The 20974-nt window shown below is 41.4% G+C and overlaps 1 protein-coding gene across 1 annotated transcript in view; it reads left to right on the top strand.

Annotated features, from left to right (window-relative positions):
- The window catches only part of ARFGEF1 (ADP ribosylation factor guanine nucleotide exchange factor 1), a 230663-nt gene that overhangs the window by 103264 nt on the left and 106425 nt on the right, over window positions 1-20974 (top strand). The window contains exons 4-9 of the mRNA XM_068237469.1: window positions 1801-1947; window positions 4473-4652; window positions 7108-7378; window positions 8869-8973; window positions 11414-11574; window positions 14427-14560. Of these exons, the coding sequence (XP_068093570.1) occupies window positions 1801-1947; window positions 4473-4652; window positions 7108-7378; window positions 8869-8973; window positions 11414-11574; window positions 14427-14560 (998 nt within the window). The remainder of the gene's footprint in view (window positions 1-1800; window positions 1948-4472; window positions 4653-7107; window positions 7379-8868; window positions 8974-11413; window positions 11575-14426; window positions 14561-20974) is intronic.

Genomic DNA, 20974 nt, shown 5'->3' with positions numbered 1-20974 from the left:
CTGACTGAGCCATGAGGAGAGGGGAAATTCCCCTCACACTTGATCAGTTAACTCTGTGTAGCTCTGTGTGTGACAGAGAGAGACAGGACACAGGAGCTGCAGCTGTTGGGAGCTCTGTTTCTGACTGAAGTGTCTGAAGAGAGCAGAGGAAATGTAACTAATTGTCACAGCTTTTTCATATTGTTTTTGCTTTCAGAGTTTGATATGTTTGATATTTGCTTTCTGTAGTCTGATATGCAACTCTGGCTGTGCATTGAAGCAGACACCCCTTCTGCAATTGATTTGTCCCAATATAGCTAAATCCTACCCTCAATAAATTACAGCTTTTGCCTCTGATATTTAACCACTTCAGTGCCAGGGGGGGGGGGTGCCTGATCGGTGCTGCGTGGGCTCTCCAGCCCGCAGCACCGATCAGCTGGCAGCCAGGGCGATCAGACTTCCCCCCTTTTTTCCCCACTAGGGGGATGTCCTGCTGGGGGGGTCTGATCGCCGCCGGCTGCATGCGCTTGCGGGGGGCGGGCTCTTCAAAGCCCCCCTCCGCAGCGCTCCCTGGCCTCCTTCCCCTTCCCTCCCTCTCCCTCCCTCTGTGAGCGGCGCAGGACGGAACTCCGTCCTGCGCCGGATAGGATAGGCTTCAGCCTATCAGGTGCCGGCGGTCCCCGGCCAATCAGAGGCCGGGGATCGCCGATCTCTGCCACGGCGCTGCTGCGCAGCAGCGCCGTTTACATGTAAACACCGGGGAAGATCTTCCCCGTGTGTTTACATTTACCCTGCGAGCTGCGATCGGCGGCTCGCAGGGTGTTCACGGAGACACGCTCCGTGAACTGACATGGAACTTTCCATGGCATCCACTTCAGGATTCAGGGGCGTAGTTAAGCGTACGCCGAATCCTGAAGTGGTCAACATGAAAAGTAGGAAAATGTTTACACAGCTACTTAGACATTATTTGTACATTGTCATTTTAGAACACTTGGGTATCGATAGTATTCCTTTAATAAGGTTTTTATTGCTATACTGTATCCCTCCCTCTGTAAGAATTTTCTCCAGGAAGTGAAGAAATCTCTGAGTGATGGAGACAACAAATTAAACATTTTTCGTTCGAGTGAAGAAGAATTAAGAGTCCACTATTTTTTATTTCTGCTCCTCATTTCCTGTCTCTGGTACTATCCGTTTCTTATGGCCCGTACTCACGGGCAACATTTTGGGCCTGTCGCCAGCACACGTGAGCCGGCGACAGCTCCTCGCAAGGTCGTACACACGCGGAAGAGGGACCAGCAGCGCGACGGAAGCTGTCGCCGCCGTTCCTCCTCCCCCCGCCGGAAGCTCCGTATACCTCAATGGAGGTTGCTGTCGCTAGTCCGCGTGCTCACGCGGACTAGCGACAGTTGCGGCGGAGTTGCGGCGGCGACTGTCGCCAGGCGATTGAGCAGTTCAATCGCCTGGCGACATCAGCGATGGGCGACAGTTTCGGGGTGCGCGCCTGTGCAACGGCGCATACTCACGGGCGACAATTTTAGCCCGTGAGTATGGGCCATAAGGCCACAAACTCCATGGAGGTCCGAGGTACTGGAAATCCATTTCCCCAGTGTTTCTGACACCTTCCAAAACTAAATCAAAATGTTCCTGGAATTAAACTTCAATAACATAAAATTACAAAAATAAACCTTGTGCAACAAAAATCTGTGTGTATAGTAATTGAATATCTAAAGTTACATTTCTCAAAAGACCTCAGATTTGTGTAACTTTTTTTTTTTGTACTGAATAGTTAGAAATCTTATCTGTTTTGTCTTTTTCCACCAGAAACTAATTGCCTATGGACACTTGACCGGCAATGCACCAGATAGCACAACACCTGGGAAAAAACTAATCGATAGAATTATTGAAACTATATGTGGCTGCTTCCAAGGACCCCAAACTGATGAGGACGTTCAGTTACAGATCATAAAGGTACAGTGAGTCCGTGAGGTTAATGTGTTCTTAGAGTGTGATAACGGCCTCTCTCCTCTCCCTCCAGCGCAGTAAAATGTCAAGGCGGCAGATGCCTGTCTGTAAAAAAAGGCAGATTTTTCTGTATTCTCTCTGGGGGTTTGAGCAAAGAATCCTTGTATAATGCTGGTTGTATTCTTTGTTCTCCTAACGTGATCAGTTGTAAGGAGTGCAGAACAGGAAAGTAATTATTTCCCTCTGTAGAAAGTCATCTCATTTTGTTTTTCGCCTGGCTGCTGTCTATGGTAGTATAAAAAAGAGGAATCTTTAATGGAGCGCTATAGCAACAAAAATCACTCATTTGTCTTAAAACCATGTCTTGTTACAGACACAGTGACTATTACATGTAGCCTTTTTTGTACTCCTTCTCTTTTCCGCCCCCAAATAAGCCCATGATTGCCTTTGGTAACTTAATCTGTCATGTCTGTAGAGCCCTGCATATTAAAGTATGCATGTTCTCCACTATAATCTAACCTAATTATTATTATTGTGTATTTATATAGAGCTGACATCTTCCATAGTGCTGAATGTAATCTCTACCATAGTCATATGTCTGCAATAGACTGAGGTCAGTTTTGGGGAACCCGTTAAAGGAACACGATCGATTAACATGTTTTTTTTTTTTTTTTTAATTAAGATAGGAGTAGTTTGGGAAGTGCTGTTAAGTACAGGTGTATACATTTGAATGCTTATCTCTGTTTACTGTTATCAAATGCGTTTCACACTTCAGTTAACCCTGTGTGTGAGAGAAAGCTCTTAGCAGCTTCCTGTCTCTGATAGCTGTCTGCAAAATGCAGAGGAAATGTATCTTATGTGCAACATAACCATTTGCAGTAGTATGTGAAACCTGACACCAGAGCCATTGCATATAACTCTGCTTCAATATTATACTGTTCTTAGCATGTCAGACTGCAGAGATTCACTTATGCAAATGAAACATTCCAAACGTAGCTAAAATCACAATGAATTAAAGCTTATGCCTCTGATATTTAACATGGAAAGTAGGAAAATGTTTACACAGCTACTAATGCTGGGTACACACGTTGCGATTTCCCGCTCGATCCGCAGGATCGATTATTTCCGGCATATTCGATTAGGTTTTGTTCGATACAGCCGTCGATTTTGCATAAGTATGCAAAATCGACAGCTGTATCGAACGAAACCGAATCGAACATGTCGAAAATAATAGAATCGATCCCACGGATCGAGCGGGAAATCGCAACGTGTGTACCCAGCATTAGACATTATTTGTACATTGTAATTTTAGAACACTTGGTTTGATAGTGTTCCTTTAACTTTTTTGCATTTATTTGGATGAGAGAGGAAATGGAAATGCCAGGATGAAACACATGGAAAGGTGGGGTCCATGCAGACATTCCCGCCATGCCACAGGCTTCGTGACGTTATCCATTTAGGTCACCAGACCGTTGATGCCACATATTGTCTTCCTCTTCATGTTAGACAGACTGATATATTTGATTACCCTGCCTAGACTTATAGACCAAATAGTGCAAAGTTCATACACCGCAGATAAAAGCTGATTTGTGGCTATTCTGCCAACTAAATTAATGAATGCCTGGAGCACCTGAGAGGATGGTACACTGATATATATTGCATGATGTTTTGAATTGCCTTTTGTCGCTAACATTGAACTGCAACTGATTACCTCTTAAGAAGCTGCTATTGTAAAAGCTTTGAAACGTGTGTTAGGCTAATTACTGCACATTGACGTGACATATGGAGGTTTTACTATACTTGTCGCATTTTCCCAGTTTTCAAGTTTATAATTAAAATGTATGTGTTACAATCGCTGTATTACTTATGCTAGGCCGGTAAACCCTTACCCATTTTTTTTATTTTTTTTATAATTATGCTAAACGTTGAAAGAACATAGCCCAGATTTAAACAGGGACTCTAGAAGTATAAGGCAAGAGGGCTATCACCCTAATTATCATCAGATAATTGTATGTGTAGCAGTAAAAGGAAAGAGAACATCCCTGCATTCTCATTCATATTACTATTTTTATTTTAAAATGAGAGATTACATTTTAACTCTAACGTCTGCACAGCAGCCATTTCAGTGTGCTGTACAAGCCTCCCTCAGCTGCCAACAAAAATAAATAAATAACCATTGCAACTTTTTATCTCTTTTGTTATCAGCATTGTTTGTTCAACTTGATAAAATGAATTTGTCTCTGTTTACTGTTAGATTGCTTCATTTGTATACAGATAAGACATAAAAAATGAATACAAGCAGATTCTAAGTAGGCTTAGTACTATATGTACCCATGTTTATATCATGTCAGTTAAAGTATGCTTTAAAATGTACTCCTGTAGTTGTTAGTGAGTATTCATTGTTTACAAATGTTCATTGTTTACATTTGGTGCAGACTTTTCTTGGTCTAAATCTTTGTTTTCCAGATGTGACACCTTTACATTTATTAAGCATGCTAATAAAGCAATGTCTCTTATTGACTGTTTTTCAGGCACTGCTCACTGCAGTTACTTCACAGCATATAGAAATTCACGAAGGGACAGTACTACAAGCTGTTAGAACATGTTACAATATCTACCTAGCCAGCAAAAACCTGGTCAACCAGACCACAGCCAAGGCTACATTGACGCAGATGCTCAATGTCATATTTGCACGTATGGAAAATCAGGCAGTAAGTGTCACTCATCTGTTGCATATCTTTAAGTTTTCTTGAATAAATCATCAAGATGGTCTGTGTGGCTGATATTGTGGTGAAAACCCTCCCACAGTGTAATGTCATGACCATGGTCCTTTTGCTGCCTGTGAACCCTGTTGCATTGTGGGAAATAATGGCTGTTTCCAACTACCAAGCAATCAGTATCTCCCTCTGTTTATAGAACACCTGGCAGAACTAAAGATGTAGCCACCAGTGATGCATTTCAGGCTGTAAATCAGGCATTTTACAATGTGCAAACACTGACTAAATAATCTATAAATAAATATTGTAAACAATTATCAATTTTATTAATTATGTTATTTTCACTACAGTTCCTCTTCAATGCTTGAAGTGGAGTAGCACTATTCACTTATCCTCTCAATGGCGTTCGTGTTAGAATGTTGTTTTCCTATACATCATTTTAAGAATATATATTTAGAGTAGCCACCACATTAACTACCTAAGGACAGCATCACGCCAATGGGCGTGAACGCGGCAGCAGCCCCAGGACCGCCTAACGCCGATTGGCGTTAAGTCCTAGAGCTGCAGTTTAGCAGGGAACGCGTCCGTATATGCGCGATTGTTCCGTGATCAGCCTGCTAGCCGCGATTGCGGCTAGCAGACTGTTTCCAGCCGAAAGGGGAACTAAATCCCCCTTGTTTACCTTTGTACAGCACTGTGATCTCCTGCAGCGCTGTACAGGGGACACTCTGCTGTCTCTCAGATCGGCTGGGGAATAAAGCCCTTTCATAGGCTGATGCCTATGAGAGGTGGGGAAGAGAGCCAATCGCTGTCCTATGGCTAAAGGGGGAGGGAAGGAGGGAGGAAAATGCCTCCCTTTTTGTAATAAAAAAAATAAAAGCAAAGTTCGAGCAGCGATCAGAGTCCTCCAAAAGAGTGTCCTACTAAAGACAATAAAAAGAGGAAAACTTCATTTGTGTGCTTATTTCTAGGACTGTGCAGCATGCTGACAAAGCTGCACAGCCCTCTATTGTGAAAAATGGCCTGGTCACTAGGGGGGTGTAAGCCTGTGGTCCTGAAGTGGTTAAATAATGAAAGCAGAAACTAAATAAGGGATATTGTCAAATAAACTTTGTATATGAATCTGAGAGTTAAAGTATTCACTTTGGAACTGTACTTTTCAAGTACACAAATCCATTCCTTAGCCATTTGGTTTTAAATGTGGGGAATTTAGGAGCCAAAGAAAATATGATTAATTTGATTATTCTAATTACAGTAATCACTCTATGTGCTAATCAGTGAGCCTTGGTTATCCATGGCCTGGTTAATGGTTCAGTGTTTTCCTTCATTAGACCAGTCTTGTAAGATACTAATTACTGCATACTAGTAACATCCATCAAACCCTACTATTTGTGGTTGATAGAGGGCTGTGTCAGTGCAGCACCATATGTGGCCCATCCCTATTCTTACACTTGCCATTTTCCAACTTTCAACACATCATCTTCCAGAACTGACTCTTTACTTGCTGTCTAATTTATCCCACCACTTCACAGTTGCCATTGTAACAAGATGATCAATATTTTTTCTTGACCAGTCAGTGATTTTTTTTTTTATGTAAAACATGAAGAGGCAGTGGTGGACTTACCTCCTCCAAGCAGACACAACGATTGCCAATGTGTTTGTCAAATACAGGTTTATTTACATACTCCGAGGACAATGCGACGCGTTTCGCATGTTTGATCCTGCTTCATCAGGCAATACAAACGGAGCAATAGCATATGTGGTCAGTTGCAGAGCCAGGCACCTCTGTGAATGCTTCTTAGAATGTAATTTCTGAAATTGCATAGGCTCTCCTTGTTTCTTCTCAAGCTCCTAAGTCGTGTCCTCTTTATAATGTCCTTTGATGAAGGCAGTCCTTACAGTGTCTTATGCTGGGATATTTTCCTCAGTTTTCCACTAAAGCAGAAGGGTTGGTGACATCAGCCCCCTAAGGCATTAGCCTTGTACCAAGATATCTTTCCCTGTGATTTGGATGAAATGGGCACACCTTTCCCGGGTGACATAGAGAAGTAGTATTGCTTTGACCTCTGATTTGAAGGTTGCTGTCTCAGCAAACAGAAGGATATCTAGCAATTATAAGCTATGTAATAGCATCAAACTCCCATTCCTAATCGTCAGTATCCCCTGTTAATTGCATGAAAGCTCATTTGCAATATAATTAAAAAGGGTAAAGCTTTAGCTTAATTACATTATAATTGATATAGGAAGCTGGTCACGGTAATATATTTTAAAGTACTTCACTTGTAGCGTTGTGCCCACAGAAAGATTTGCACCAGCTTTCCATGCACAGTCTTATTTTATTCATTAATTCTTTTTTTGAAAAAGTTATGTTCATGATCTGTTCAACTGTATCCTCTTACTGAGACTGTGAGGAACAGGGTTATTGACTCTAGTTGTGCATTCTCTCAAGCTCCAGGAAGCCAAACACATGGAGAAAGAGCGGCACAAACAACACCACCTACAGCATTCCCCATTAAGCCACCATGAGCTGGAACTGCCGCAAATGAGGCACATGCTGGAGCAGTCAGGTCAGCTGACCCGGGAACAGGATGGCGAGGTAGATCGACATCAGAGTTATATAGAAAACACACTGCAAGAAGAGCCAGACCAGGAGAATGGATATGATGCTGAGGGTACAGAGAACGAGAACCCTGAGGCTGACCATTCCACACATGTAGATAGTAAGTAATGGACTGCTGGACTAACTCACATCATGGCTAGTAATTATGTTGACTATGGAAGAACTTTACTCACTAGGTAAATTAAAGAGAACTTACTCTTACATTTCAGATGGTTGTTTATTTTGGTTGAAATATATACTTGCACCATCAGAGGTGTCAGGCGCCATAGTATTGCCATTAAGCCTAGGTGTTGGTGTGTAAAATGATAGGTCCGCAAGACTGCACAATGGTGTAACTCTCAAGTCTGATACGCACTATGCAATTTCCCATCAGATAGATGGGTCGATAGATAATTTCCGACAGATCCTTTTCTGAACGATTTTCTGAACACTTCGATGCAAATCGATCAGAAAAACGATTGGAAATCAGATTGGGCCTGTCGGAAATTATCTATCTGATGGGGAAATTGCATGGTGTGTACCAAGCTTGAATTAGATTCCGTGTGACCTTGTCTCAGGCCATTGTTTTCCTATGTAGCAGTAACGTTGCACAGAATACTTTTCACAAGTGGGACCCTACTGAGCTCTGATGATTTTCCATAGAATTTAGCCATCATCTGCCTCCCTTTCTCCATGTGATCATTGCCTGCCTCTGTATTAGATGATGATATTATGGGGGAGTGTGTGCAATGGGATCATAATTACTGCAGGAGCTGGCGTAGCATGGAGTGGAAGATGTTGGTGCAGAAGTGGGATGACCATCTCTGGTTGTCCAATGAACATCTTCACTCTATTGCTAGCTATCCATTTTTTCCTCCTCCTGACATATTTTCATAGATTTCTCTGGACTCAGGCTATGGTGCAGATAATCTTTTAAATGTCTAATCCTATTGTATATTTGCTTAGCCTTGTATACATGGACTTTTTTTGTTATGTTACATCTGTTTGGGTGGATAGTAAATGCAGAGTTTGAATTTCCAATACTTTTTCTTGTTTTATAGTCTTGTTTTTTTTTTTATAACTCTTTTATTAACCAAGAATAAAAAACATATAACAGAGCAGTATAGGAGTCTATTTCAAGTCATAACATATCATCCAACCGCCATGATAATTTCTTCAATAGTATGAACATTGTCCTTTAGATGAAGCAACTGTATATCATAACAATTCCATTGTCCTGGTTGGTAACAGAAAAAGATCTTCAAATTGGGCTAGTATGAATTTAACCCAAAGAATCGTATATAATAATCAGAGTAGTTGTAAATTACGATCCATATAAAGCCCCGACTTCAAATCCCCTAATCAAACAAATTACACATAAAAAATAAAAATAAAATGCATAATACAAAAGAATCAACTGTAAGAAGCTTCAATACTGTAGATAGCTACCTATTATACCCCAGATAGTTATATAACATGAGATAAATTCCTATTTATAGTATTTATTACCTCTATAGCGTTGGTTAAACATTTTCCCCCCCAAAATGCTCATTCCCCTATAGTCTTGTTTTTTAATGGGTCAGGTTTCACCCCCTTGTTTTCATCTTACAGACCACTCCAAGTCCGATTTGGGGATCAGTGTGAACGAGTTTGAAGAGAGTGCGCAAGATATTGTTCAGAGCATAATTCAGGAAATGCTCACTGCTGTAGTTGGAGGTAAGATATTTGTGTTTAAATCCCATCTCTAGGCACAAATCTAAAACTATGTAATAGTTTTAGTGCTGAGTGCCTTAAAATATGATCACATGACCAGAAGTTGATATATTCTGGCACTGTGTGTGTGATTGATAGTTGCTGGAATTGCATCATCCTGCTGCTCAAACTGCAAAGGGGCAGGAAGAGACTGAATCCCTGAGAAGATGTCAGCCTATAACAATGAAAGTCTGTGGTAGAGGAAGTGGGCAGTACCTTGACTGTTGGCTGAGTACTTTAAAAGTGATGCATATACCATCATTTTTCAAAAAGCCTATTCACAAAGAGGCACTGCAAGGAATTGAGTACACTTATCTAAGAAAATGTGTCTTGATGGGGCATTAATAAATGTGTATTATACTGCATGCATTTAGATGCCAAGTAATGCCAAATTTGTATATTTCGTTCAATAAAGTAAATCTTAAATGTAATAATTTAGTTCTAAGTGAATGGGGTAGCCTGTGTGTAAAATGACACTTGCCTCTCGAGCCCTTTTGTTAAGATTTATGTCTGAATTGGCACTTTGATGAGTAGGCAGTATGGAGGGCAGTTTATGATTTGCTCCATACGCATGTTGTCACTGATCATTCTTGCATTTCATGCTTCAGCATGTGGGCGGTATGACTGTGAATACCTGAATGTTTATTATTTACACACTTTAGCTCCACAACAAAGGCCGTAGGTGAGATGTTGAGGATCATGGATAGGTAGTAAGCTGTAGTCCACACAACAAAATGTTCCTTAAACCATATACAGTATAGATTTCATGATGTACAAATAGATCACTAATTGTTATTAATTGGTGAACCATTTGACATTTTATGTCATGAAATAAAACCTATGGGCTATAGTATAGCATGAGTGCATGACCAATGAATGGTTAACCGCTCTCCACTCAAAATATCACGCAGTGGTCAGCCTTCATCAAGGCACATAGAGACAATAATTAGAGTCCAGTGCGAAACAGCAATTTAAAGAGAGCCCGACGTGGGCTCAATTTTTTTTTTAAAAAGTAGGCTACTTGATTCCGGGGGGCTGAGCAGATCAAGAAGCCTCAAAAACCGCCGCTTCTGTGGGCCGCAATGGCCCACTTTCACTTTCGTGACCTCTGGGTCATGACACTGCAAGGAGAGACTGCGCTTCTCTCACCAGCGCGCGCAGAGAGGTGAGGGAGTGGCAGGAGGCATGGCTAGGGAGAGAGAGCTGCCCAATGGCAACTCTGGAGACCCTGTAGGAACGCCCCTGGCAGGCGTTTTGAACAGGGAATCACTCTCTCTTGTGTTTATCGCCGAGATGGCGACAAATATTGTCGCTGATACCGGGAGACCATAGCGTGGCGGTGGTTGGGGGACACAGACACATCTCATGAGGCAGAAAACATGCCTCTGTCCCCCCCCCAAGAACGACCTCTGCTTCTCGGGGGAGGGGGCATTGTCTATCACTATACTTGAATCATCGTTTAGCGCTGTACACTTAGTGCTATTTCTGTGTGCCTTGATAAAGGGGTGGATAGAGTTGATGGTTGATTAAAATACCCTTCATACTGTATTTGTGTTCTGACCCTTCTGGAATTTCACCATATATTTTGGTGTTCGAACTGTAGCCCATTCAGTGAGTTGGTTATTTTACATACCATATGTGCAATTGTGGTATTTGGTTGAGTTAGGCTTCCCAGCAAGCTCATGGTGAACTAAAACTCCCAGAAGTGTGGAAGGCGATACAGAGGACCAGAAAGCCCTCTTACTAAAATATTATGCAAAACGAAAGTTTGCCTTCCTAAAACAGAAGGTATTTGCGATAATTCAGGTCTGATTTAGCATTTGATTCTGGAGATGTGGTTAGCTTACAGGAACAAAGGTGATTTGCATAACATCAAATGTTCACTCCAACCTGAATGATCGCAAATACCTTCTGTTTTAATAAGGCAAACTTTTGTTTTACATAGAATTTTAGTAAGCGGGTTTTTTGGTCCTTTGTAGCCCCCTTACACACTCCTAGGAGTTCTGGTGCACTATGGCCTGGCTGGGTAGTCTGTTACTCTGTACCCCATAGAGCCACATTAATCCATGCCATGCATTGATTAGGATCAACCAATCCAAAACTCTGTATGCATGTTGGATTATTGTAGCTCTGTACAATTAACAAGCTGACACATCATTGCTATCCAGCTGTTTTGAAGGTGTGGTTAGCTTGCAAAGACAACAAAGAATGATTTGCATATTCAGCAGTGATGCATTGTGGGAGACATCAAATGCTCACTTCAACCTGAATTATTGCAAATACCTTCTGTTTTAAGAAGACACACTTTTTAGTATTTGGTTGAGTAAAGGGTTTTGACTTTGATCTGTTGGCTTTGATCTGTTTTGAAAGATTTTTTGTTTTTTCTCTTCTACTTTATGTATAGCCGATGAGCCTGTCCTAAATGAATGTACCACAAGAACATCAGAAGATGGAGGTGAAGGGGATGCTGTTCATGCCAATGGCATTCCTGGAACTCCAATCTCTATGGCATACACACCTTCGTTACCAGATGATCGACTGTCCGTCTCCTCCAATGACACTCAGGTAAGATCATTTGTTCTTGTGTTTCCTTTTTTGTAGTACCTTGCCTATTACTAAAACTTAGATGTGATTGGTCCATTTTCAAGTTGCATACATTTGCATACAAAAATTTCTTAATCATTTATGAACGATTTGCATCTCATTGACTATCCCTTGTCACTAATATGGGTTTCCTGGCAGTTGCCTAGGACCTGGAGAAATATTACTTATAAAACCCAAGTGACCATCAGCGGTGGGCAAAAACTGCTTTCTTGCCTAGGACCCCATTTCATTTTAATCCATTTCTGCCCCGCACTGCAAGGTGAGGGTACTTTCCGCTATGCCACCAAAAAGTTCTGAGAGAAAGTCATTTTTGCCCATTATAATGATGACATTCACAGTAGATTATCCAGGTTTCTTCAGGATGACCCTTTGTTAGAATCCAGCGAATCAAAGTAAGAGGTTTAGCTGGAAGGAGTATATGTGTCGTCCCAGTTGATATGAAAGTGTTGGATTCTTATCTGACTTCTCCTCAAACATCATAGCAAGGATTCTCATCAAGCCACATCTGTGTAATGCTGTGCACAGCAACCTGGCTTGGGACCTTCTTTCCTTTCTTGAATTTTTATCTTTAGACTTTTGTTTATATTCAGGACACTCTTTGGCTATCCTGCCTAGCATGAGTGTAATCCACTAATACTATGCAATGTATTAGCTCATTAACCTCACAGTCTGGGTCGTTATCGTGCAATTACTGATAATACTGGATAATGTTTAGTTGGGCTATTAGCCTTTCTGTTGAGGATATATCTTGAAGTGGGAGATATCATTTATTTTCATAAACTGTAGCGTCTGCTATGTTATGATCATAACCTGTCATGTGAAAGTGATTTCTCACATATGACCCATCTATAACTTGGTGAAGTTAGGCTGATTGGTAAACTGAAATTAGAGCAGTTGCATACAAATAAAATTATTTAAAAGAAATACAAGATGTAGCTGCAAATTAATATTACATACTTACCTCGCCAGCAGTTCCTCTCAGAATCTCACCATTTTCTTCTTACAGTGATCCCTTCCAGTTCTGACAAGATTTTGTCAGAACTGAAATATACCAGTTGCTGTCAGTTATATATCAGCTGCTGTCAGTTACAACTGAATGTGCAAGGTAATATCTATGTTTCCCTATGGCTCAAGTGGGTCAGGTAACAGTTTAACAGTGTGCTGACCAGGAAGCTGTTATGGGGTAATGGCCATTTTCAAAATGGAGGACAGAGAATTCCATCGATCACAGTGGAAAACAGGACGCAGGGGAGGAGAAATAGATTGATGAAAAGATTACATGGGAGGTAAGTATGACCTGTGTATGTTTATTTTGACTTTTTATTTTCAGTTCAGGTTGTCTTTAAGATTGACTGCAAGAGAATTGGCAACTCTACATCATTGTGTGGAAGATAAAGATACTGTATGTTCTGGCATATTAGACTACTTTTTAACCCTTGAAAATCTTCTGAAAAGTCAGGGGTCGTCTTATACGCCGGGTGTCATTGATGCCGGGTGATACGCCCTATCCTGTTACCGCTTCTCAGATATCACTGCTGAGGACTTTAGTGAAGCAGTGCAGGTGTGAGATCTGAGAGGCAGAGGAGGAGGTATATAGGATACAAGGGTGGCCCAGAAGGGTGAAAGAGGCGTGTTTTATGGGCACAGCACGATTTATTCTTCCATACCGCTCTGATAAACAGGTAAACAAGGAGAGCTGACAAATCCATTTAGGAAAAGGGAGAGGTGACCAATCCAACCAGTCAATCACCTGTATACTGTTATTTACTGGATACAACATACAGTATAGCAACAGTATCTGTTCATACATAGCACCAGTAGGAAGAGGGGTAGTCTTATATGGTGAGAATATCCCAAACTCTAGATTTTAACTGGAAAAGTTGGGAGGTCGTCTTATACACCCAGTCGTCTTATACACCGGAATATACGACAAATTAATTGATGAACTGGATTTTTATCTTTTTACAGTGTACAAAGGCTGTGGGTTTTGTTTTTAACAGAACTTTGATTATTCCATTTTGTTCACATAATGTTTGTTAGATGCATATCAACAGCTATACCTGAACTTGGACTTCAGATGTGAAATGTGATCAGCCTGTTGTGTTTATTTTATTGCGTAGCCTTTATCAATGCATCTTCTGCAATGTGTGCACTGCCTCCCAATAACTGTTCAGGTTCAAGATTTTATTTTCCACCATCCATCATTTACTGCGCAGGTATTGCTCTGACAAAATACTGACCATCCTTATGAAAAGATGTGCTGATAACTGGGCTCTCTTATTGCTTGGTAGAAACCATCGCTTTTCAAAACCATTATACCTACATGTAGATGTATGAAGCTTTATAGAGAGAGCAGCCATTTGTGTTTTTGTCTCTGTAATAATATTTGCAGTTACACCATAAGACATTTTTAATAGATTAAATGCTTCTTTCAATACTTACATGGAATCTACTCAAAGTGTATTTAAAAAGGCACCTTGATACATGTTGAATTTTTGTTTGGTCAATTGAGTATTAAAAGGCGGTTCTGTGGGAGATGAAGTGTTTGAGGGGAGGGGCAGTAGGCAGGAGTGGCTTGCGAGCAAGGATGCATTAGAGTTGTACTGCTGTGAGCAGTGCAAGCTTACGCTGTGGAGGAGAGATCTTCTCTGATAATCAGTGGAGTTCACAAGGTGGTTGATGATTGATATGGTAAACTGTCATTATCTACCCAATATCTAACGAATATTTGCCCAAAACACATATAGGTAAAAAAGGAGTGGTAGTTCCAAATCTGACTACTTCTGTATTAACACAAGCCATTTTTCTATTAGGAATCCGGAATTACGTCAGGAGCCAATCCTGGTGCTAAGTTCTCTCATATCTTACAAAAGGATGCCTTCCTAGTCTTCAGGTCGCTGTGTAAATTATCCATGAAGCCGCTGTCTGATGGGCCGCCAGACCCAAAGTAAGTGTTTCTGCTGCTGCCATGTATAAGAAGGAATCTGTTGGGGCCCAGTCACACCTCATTTTCTTGTGTTCTTCTATGACTTTAAAACCCATTAAACTTTTGAAATATTCCTGGTGCATTAACAAATACTTCCAGTTTCTGTATCCGTGTCGTCACACCTGCTCATGTAAATTGTAAACCAAAAATTCTCTCCTCCATCTATTTACGCATATATTTTATTAATTCCTTTGATTAGTGAGAGCCGCTTGCATAAGAATAGTAAACTCCGAGGAGCATGGCTAGCTAACATGGGGACATAGTGTGGGAATTGCAGCATGGGGAAAGAGTCCTATTTCAGGCACTAATAACATTATATGACCTTTGACGTCTGGATCCCACAGTAAGTGAATGATTGCAGGTGTTGCTAGTAGACTTCATGAATGTATAAGGTACGATGTCAGCAATTTGAGAGCCAACACTGGCGACTGGTAGAGGATTGCTTTATTCAGTCATGTTCCAAGTTAAATTCCCTGACTTCTAAATTCCCCAGCGCTAAACCCACTCTACCACATATGAGACTGTGTTGTCTAATGATTTTTATGAATGGATCCATCACCACTATGTATCTGTCAGCAACAATTGGATGCAATGTACTCAGCATAGCTCCATATACCTGTAGCAATCACCCAGCACCTTACTGAATCACTTCCATCGAGTCTGCAAGAGGAAGGTGTTCTGGCTATATAAGCAGGTGGTCATAACTTGACTATACAGTGTGTATTGGGGAGAGATGGGAACTTGAGATAGTACAGACCAAAGAATATAGGTGGGAAAGGCATTTAAGTTAACAATGACAAAGTAATGTATATTAGAAGTTAGTTTTATACTGGTAGGATCCTTTCATTTTATGTATTTTCTAAATAACATTTTTATAATAATTTGGATTTGATGAGCACAAAGGAACCGTGATTAGCATGGTAATGGCTGTGCCATTTTTCCACTGGTGTGATTCGATTTTTGGCTGCACTGTGTGCAGAATTTTTTTTTTATTATTTTCTATTTGTGAGTTGGTAAATCTTTTTTCTTTTGGGAATTGCGTGTTTTTTTTCTGCTGATTTCAGTGGAAAAGTTTCCTTAATAAATAATAATGTGTGTAACGAATAAACGTTTATTTGTCCTAATAAGGTAGTTAGAGCCTTATAAAATATTCCCTGCAGCCATTGTTAAAAAGTGACAGCAGATAGGAAAAAGGCTTGGTTTATAAAAAGATCAGGGAAGCTGGGGGTTAACACAGTTACCCTCTTCCTGGTTGCAGGCTAGCAAATGTTTCCTTAAGCCTCATACACACGAGGCACAGAAGTCTGGCAACAGACAAGGAGAAAAAATAAAAAAGCAGCGACAGTTTATCGCCAGGTCCCTCTGTGCAGCAGCCGTACACACGGCGCACAGAGGGACAGAGATGCAGCGGAAGTTGTGGCCGAAGGTTCCTCCCCCCGCCGGAAGCTACGTACATTGTTTATGGGTTGCTGTCGCTAGTCCGCATACACACGCAGTCCGCTTTGCGGACTAGCGACAGTTGCGGCGAAGTTTTGGCGACCGCTGTTGCCCGCGATTGGCCACGTCAATCGCCTGGTGACAGCTCTGACTGGCGGCGGTTCGTGGTGCGCGCCTCATACACACGGGGACCTGTCGCCGCAACATGCGCGTGCCACGTGTTTGTGGCGACAGTTGTGCCCCGTGTGTATGAGCCATTACTTGTAGCTTTCAAACTACATCAAAGAGGCCAGAAGCACCTAATTCAGCCCTGGTCCCTTATCAGGTCCTGGAAGGACATAGTCCCCCTGCTGTGTGACGATGCCATCAATCTAGTTTCTGCCTGACATAAATCGTAAAGCCCAAGCTTCTGGGAGAATGTTGTCTGCAATTTTGACACCTTCACCCAGAGCAGCAGAAGGGACAGATCTCATCAAGGTTCCCTGGACGTAGCTGACCTACTGTGACCCAGGAATCCCCAATATCCATATTTTCTTCACATTTTCTTCATAATTCATGGCATAGCAAATCTCTATACCCATCAAATCGGCACAGGTTGTGGGATTCCGCAGGACGCTGGTTCTGAGAGGTTTCCTGACCAATCGGACTCACAGATCTAGCGTAAGAACGGTTTATAGTAACCCTTTAATACCCCAGGGGTCTGACCCCTCAAGTTTGATTATTATCGATAAATTCTGATTGACCTAAAAATTTTATTAGATTTAACATAACCTGTACGGTTTTGGATATAGAATATCTATCATGATTCAGATATATTCCTGTGTCGATGAGAAGGGGCTGGCACAGCTCATGTTCCAAAGAGGTGTGTGATCCCCGTCTTAACTCCTCTTTGCTGAAGTGAGGGGTATAACTTAACTGGGCCCAGGTTGGCCAGGGTCCAAAGTCCTTCACCTAAAATCTGATGTCGAGTTAACATCAACCGGCAACCAGCTGGCAACACTGGCAAAATCGCTGGGATTATTTCTCACAAAGGCATGGCAATCGCCATCTTGGACTTTCCGCCAAAGACGGAATAATGGTATTTGAACTGTATTTTAAGACATTCTGTTTCTTTTCATCTGTACTCTTTCTATCAAACCAATCTATTCTGCCGGACAGGTATATTTACCTGTGGGCTAAAGTAGGCTATGTGTACGTAGTTTTAGAATAAAACTAACAATTTTATAGTTCAGTCTTGAGCCTGTTCTGGTCATCTGATTGCTGCTACAATCTGCCCTCTGAAGAGTCAGTCATACTACTGTATTGTTTTATTATTTTCTTATAAATTGTTGATTTGCTAGCTAGGTTGTAAATAACCGTTTCTTCCTTCTAGGATTAGCTAGTACCTGATTTCCTGTGCAAAATCGATAACTTTAGTTTATCGATTGGACATACAATCGAGATTGCATCATATATGGACCCAGTAACCTTTCTTTAAACGTTACACTGCTCAGTCTTTAAGCCTTCGGAAGTGACTATTCCCCGAACGGTGTCTGGAGCATGTCGAACGTGATTGGGCTGGCTACTGTATTATGATAGCGTTGGGGTCTCTTCGCCCTAGCAAATCGTAGAGTGGTGGCAATGAAATTACCCGATTTTCGTGAAATCGATATTTTACCGATTGTACATACAATCGGGATTGTACATGTATGGGCACCTCCAACCAATCTTAACCGTTTACTATGCACACAGTGAATCTGCCTCCAGAAGTCTCTAGTGCATGAGATCTGCATGGCAACAGTGGCCTCGTAATACGGGATTGGTGAGTGATTGTCACATTACATATTGTCGGCAGCTGCGCGATCAATCTTTATGGTCAGTCTGCTCACCGTACTTACTGCTAACGGGAGCAGATTAGACGGGATTGGCACGCTCTGTCACATTAACTACCTTCTTCTGACAATCCAGCAACCGGTCTTTATGGTCAGTCTGCTCACCGTACTTCCTGCGTATGCTAACAGAAGCAGATTAGACGGGATCGCGGGGCTGGATTGTCACAATGTGTTCTTCTTAAACAACTTTATCCAAGCTAGTCTTGAAATTACGATCCTCTCACACCAGGTCAGAGCTTCCAAAGTATGTTAGAATTCATCCATGTGACCTAGGCAATATGCACACTTTTGCCACGACCACTGCAGACATATTGCTTTGCTTCTGTCCAAAGCAGCCTACACTGTTCCTTGGAGAAGAGAGGGAGCAACATGAGCCTGAGTAGCATCACTTTAGGAATGGCAATAGGCTTTCCCACAGGAACTAGCAGAGTGAGCCATTAGTCCTGCTGAATGGATCTCTGATGACCTCCGCAATATTCACGGGTTACAGTTAGGCCTGAAAGATAAATCGAATTTAAATCGAAATCGTGATCACCAAGATCACAATTTCGGAATCGTCAAAGCGGCAATTATCGCGATCACGTCATTTCCACATGGGGGAAGTTTGACGAAGTGTGCTTGGCAAAACTCCGGGTTCCTGTATGTCACATGACATACAGGAAGTATTCCGTGCATTAGAAGCTATGTCCAGAACTGATGCAGCTTGGGGGACAAAGGAGGCACAGAGACACAAAGGGGGCAAGAGAAAGACCCAGGGAGGCATAAAGAGGCAAAGGGGGCACAAAGAGACAGAGGAGGGAACAACCAGGCAAAGAGGGGGGGGAACAAAGCTTGATTTGAAGGAAATCGTGAATCGAATCGAAATCGCAATTTCAGACAGAAATCGCTCAATTCAATTTTTTCCTAAAATCGTTCAGGCCTAGTTCCAGTACATACTTTAGATTTTTAGCTAAGGAATTCAGTTATTCCAACCAACAAAAAAAATCTTAAATGTGTATGTAGTTTTAGAGTGTCATAAATAACTTTAAAATGTCATAATAACATTGATCTATATTAGCGAAACCATCTCTGTGCCTTTTTCTGAAAGCTAAATGTGTAGAAAATGGGCTTTTAAGATAAGCACTGATACACAGAATGCAAGTTTGAAGAGGTACCATATGTAGTAGTCTTTAGCCGATAAATGATATCATCCGTATTCCAAACTTTCTACCTCTACACATCAAAATGCAAAAGACTCTTTAGATACACTTAACTTGTTTTATCTTCATTTTCAAGGCTTTTTATATTGCCTCTCACAGTTTTTCAGTCACTTTAAATTCAAGTTAGGAGCTGGAAAATCAATCTAGAATCACCTGAAGTGTAAATGGACCGATATTATTGTGCATTAGCCAGTAGAAAAATGTTGATTTTTTTTTTGTCATTTCTTAGACCGCTAGCTCCTCAGTAAGCTACGACATTGATGTGCTTAATTTTTAAAACTGACATTTCTTAGCTACATAACTCAATTAAGACACAAAGCAAGACTGTCCGTTCAATTTGTCAGAATCTTTATTGAACGTGATAAAAGTGACCATTGCTGAGTAAGCCAACAATTTACATTTCAGAAGTGTTTGTTTTCTGTGTCTATGCACATATCTACCCATTTTCAGTGAAATAGCTTTCCTAATGCTTGTATATAGTCTCACCTGCAGGGTTCATTTCAGGATATCATTCCTGCATATGTCTTTATACAGCTTTCATAGGCGTCAATTCGCCAAGCGTTACCGCATTTGGTAATGCTGAAAACAGCTGATATTACGGATCACTTAGGAAAGTGTGAATTCACCAAGGCTGTTACCGCATGAAAAGCTGAAATTACCGACTTGTGCGGTAAATACCTCAACGAATGTCAGTAAATGTCAATTCATCAAGCTTAGAGCATGTGGTAATACACATTTCCTTTACTGACAGTTCTCCTCTGTCGTATCAGTGCGGGACTCACAGAAGTAGAGACGATTACCTATGACTGACAGGAGCAGAAGCCAATAGAAACAGCCAGTCTCCAGCAAGTCGGGATGATGCATTTTGATAGGATGTGGAGCCTTCTCCAGCAGGTCCTGCTTTTCTACCTCCAGGCAGTGACCAGATAGAACCGCCTCCCTTCCCCTGCCTCCCCTCTTGCGTTCCTGTTTGAAGATGCGGAGTAGCTAGTAGGGAAATCATCTAAGCGGGGCATGTGTAAAGTCTCTTGGAAGTTCATCTAAGCTGTAGCGATTAAATAAAATGGTAAGAAAGACTAATAGACAGATTCAGAGAAAGCAGAGGCAGTATGACAAACAGTATAGCTAATGTAGACTGTGTAATTTATGAAGGCCTTTGTATGATAGGATAAGGAGTTAAAACTGGATCCTTTGCATAATAGGTAGCCAATAAAGAGATTGGCAGAGAGGAGCTGCTTCTGAGGAGTGGGAGGAGAGGTGGATGAGACAGGCAGCAGAGTTGAGTAGGGACTGGAGAGGTGCAAGTCTGGATTTTGGTAGACCACAGAGTAGGTTATTACAGTTGTCAAGACTGGAATTGATTTGAGTATGTACAAGTATTGTAGTAGCCTCATGTGACAGGAAGGGTCAAATTCTGATTTTTATTTTCAAATGAAGTAGAAGGAGGTAGTTAATGTGTTAATATGTGGTGCAAATGAGAGATCAGAGTCCAGAGTTAATCCCAGACGGCGAGCTTTGGAGTTGAGGGTATTATCTATGTTGATGGTCACTATGTGTGGAGGAGCAGATGGAGAAGGTGGAAATATCAATCTCTGTTTTGTTCATGTTAAAGAGGAACTCCAGCCTAAACAAACATACTGTCATTAAGTTACATTAGTTATGTTAATTAAAATAGATAGGTAATATAATCTCTTACCCACACTGTTTTAAAAGAACAGGCAAATGTTTGATTTCATGATGGCAGCCATCTTTTTGGTTGAAAGGAGGTGACAGGGAGCATGAGACACAGTTCCAACTGTCCTGTGTCCTGAGCACCTCTCCCAGTTGCTAGGCAACGTGAATAACAACCTAGGAAAGCCCATCATGCT

This window comes from Hyperolius riggenbachi, chromosome 5, assembly GCF_040937935.1.
Source record: "Hyperolius riggenbachi isolate aHypRig1 chromosome 5, aHypRig1.pri, whole genome shotgun sequence".
NCBI classification, from domain to species: Eukaryota; Metazoa; Chordata; class Amphibia; order Anura; family Hyperoliidae; genus Hyperolius; species Hyperolius riggenbachi.
The sequence above is the reverse complement of the archived record's forward strand: the minus strand, read 5'-3'. Positions and strand labels throughout refer to the sequence as shown.